Genomic DNA, 2,984 nt, shown 5'->3' on the forward strand with positions numbered 1-2,984 from the left:
TTTATACCGATATTCCTACGGGATACGGTTACGCAGCACGCTTACGCGGTTTCAACCGCGGGTCACAGCTAGTATGTAATTAAATGAGGTGTAAGGAACTGGTATTTCAAAATAACGTAGTAGGTTCGAAATAGGATTTTTGCTAAAACTGTTTATTTTAAAAGTACAAACAAAGAAGTAAAACCATTAAAATTTATAAGTACTAACAAGTGAAATTTGTACTTATATATTTTTATGCTCCGAGTGAGTAAAGCCGCGGGCGGAAAGCAAGTGCAATACTTCATCGCATTTTCTTCAAATTTAAGTCCTATGCGGTCCCTATACATCATTTTAAGACCATAATATAAAAACTTAAATTAAAAACAGGATAACACATTGTCTATTCACACCCTAGAGTCTGGAAGTAGTTTTTGTGGATAAATTATTTCCAATTCTATAATTTGGTTTTATGCAACTCATTGTTTGGAATTGTAATTTATGAGTTTGAATGGGTGAGGAATTTGCAATGTGACGCGACTGCTGACAGCCTGTTCGGACAAAGCAGAAGACAATTTATTTTTTTAATAAATAACTAAACCGCTCAAGCAAAAAATAACGACAAATCGAAGTTTGAACTTCTTCTTAAACGTAGTTTTTCTAGCTCCGACACGGACTTGCCATATTTTAACCTTAAAAGCGTTTTTTAATTATGTAATTTATGTTTTTAATATGGTGGTGTGTAATGGTTATATCATATCACACTAATATTATAAATGTGGAAGTTTGTTTGTTTGGATGTTTGTCCGTCAATCACGCTGAAACTACTGAACGGATTTTGATGAAATTTGGTATGTAGACAGGGTATGAGCTGATTTGGGTGATAGGATACTTTTTATCCCGATTAAATACTCCCTTGGGATAAAACAGTACTCTTGATATCCGGGCGGATCCGGAACGAGCGTTGTATCCTATAATATCAATTTCAGTTCATAAACAACAAATTTATGTTAAATTGATATTATTTATTTGTTTTATATAACGCGGACTCGAAGCACTGAATTGATCAGTTCATGATTTCAGATCAAATTGTCGTCAATAAGTACTGATGTATGCAAACAACTAGACTGACAGGCACGCAAAAAAATCGTCTGAAACAAAATTCTGCCTACGCGTGTTTTAGGTAGAATTTTGGGACTTGGGGGCAATACAATAGATTTTGAAAATGAGATGGTGATGAATTAATGATTAACGCAATGCCGCTCGTATATTTTCTACCAACTTCAAAAAAAAAAAACGAGGAGGTTATCAATTCGACTGTATACTCTTTTGTATTTGAAACCTTATAACTTTACTCTGGGTAAAACGATTTCTTTCAAAGCTGGTGCCTCTTGATGCTAGTGTCAGTCAGGCGTTTCGAAAAAAACCATATAAAATATTCATTTGGAAGAAAAAATTACGGTTAAGGACTCCCGACAATGATATTAATGAACTTTTTGAACCGTTATTCAAAAAAAACACAATACACATAATGCTTGGATACGCTTTTTTTAAACAGGGACACTATAAGAGTGATATTCGCTTGACTACCGACTGACGCATATTTGCTGATCTAACTATACAAACGGATTCAATTTTCCTTAATTATTTGAGTTGATTTAGTAAACGACCCGGCGAACCTCTTATCACCTACTTATTGTGATAAATATCATCATCAACATCAGCCCAAATATGTTTCCACTGCTGGGACGCAGGCCGCCTATGAGGGTATAAGCTACAATCCACCTCGCTGGCCAAGTGCGGGTTGGCAAAAAATATACATATTTTTCAACCTGCCAACCGGTGTTACATTTTTTTTTCTCTCCATTACAAACTTCTTGAAGACTTTTAACGTAAACATACGCTTAGTAAATCAGTCCCTGAATATAAATAGAAAACAAATTCAATTATTTAAATGTTCCATAAATCCCTCAAACTACCATAATACTCCACTACGTGTCACAAGAAATCAATAATCGGAAGACGCAGCAAAAGCAAGCCTTATATATACATATACATGTCAAAAATAATTCTGAATACTAGTCGATAATCACTCAAAGTAAATATTGGTTCAGTGGAAAACAATAGACAGCTTGAACAATATCAATTTGTTAATACCACGTACAATATTGTATTTACATTGCGTTATTGAAAGATCTCAATAAAACTAATTGCGTATTTGTTCAGGTGATTAATTTTAATACTAAGATTGTCCTGAAAGACCCGAGTTCGATTCCCGTGATAAGAAAATGTCAGCCTCTTCGATACATGTAGTGTGATATAAGTGCAATGTTGTATTTTATCACAACACAAACACAAAACTGCTCGATTATTTTTTATGAATTTTAGAATAGGGAAAGAGCCGGACAGAGCCTAGTATAGCACATATTGGTTGTTAGAACTAAATTTGTATTTCGTTTACTTGATGTGTCAATTACCTGTATATCCTTACATAAATAAACATATTTTTTGTTATTCTAGGCACAGTGGGTTACCTGAAAAAGACTACACTTAAGTGATATGGCCGACTTCCGTGCTGTATTCATTAAAAATAAGTATATATTTTAGGGATTTGAATCCTTATCACGTCACGTCACTACATAGTATAGAATAAAGTTGCTTCCTGCTTTTTGTCTGTCCCTATGTATAGAAGTGAAGTCCCACTGTGGGGCATGGGACAGATGATATACATCGGTTTCTCTGATCATTTGTGCTACGCAATTGATTTGTATACTTTTTTTTTTCAATAGGAAGATGGTATGGAATGGAATGTTTCAGGGAAAGGTTCTAGTGTAATTTTTTTTTTGGTGAAGGCACAGTTGTGGTGAAGTCGCAGGCGGAAAGCTATTTAAAGAATAAATACATATAGGTTAACGTCGTTATAAAAAGGATTTTTTTTTTTATGTCATAGCGGGCAGCTGAGCTGGTGGTTCGCCTGATGGTAAGCGACCACCACCGCCCATAAACAT

The 2,984-nt window shown here is 34.7% G+C and overlaps 1 protein-coding gene across 1 annotated transcript in view; it reads right to left on the bottom strand.

Moving 5' to 3' along the window:
- LOC119828702 (spidroin-1-like) overlaps positions 1-329 on the bottom strand; it is a 1,888-nt gene extending 1,559 nt beyond the window's left edge. Inside the window, exon 1 of the mRNA XM_038350942.1 lies at positions 280-329. Within this exon, the coding sequence (XP_038206870.1) occupies positions 280-329 (50 nt within the window). The remainder of the gene's footprint in view (positions 1-279) is intronic.
- Between the last annotated feature and the right edge of the window lie 2,655 nt (positions 330-2,984).

This window comes from Zerene cesonia, chromosome 8, assembly GCF_012273895.1.
Source record: "Zerene cesonia ecotype Mississippi chromosome 8, Zerene_cesonia_1.1, whole genome shotgun sequence".
In the NCBI taxonomy this organism is placed as follows: domain Eukaryota; kingdom Metazoa; phylum Arthropoda; class Insecta; order Lepidoptera; family Pieridae; genus Zerene; species Zerene cesonia.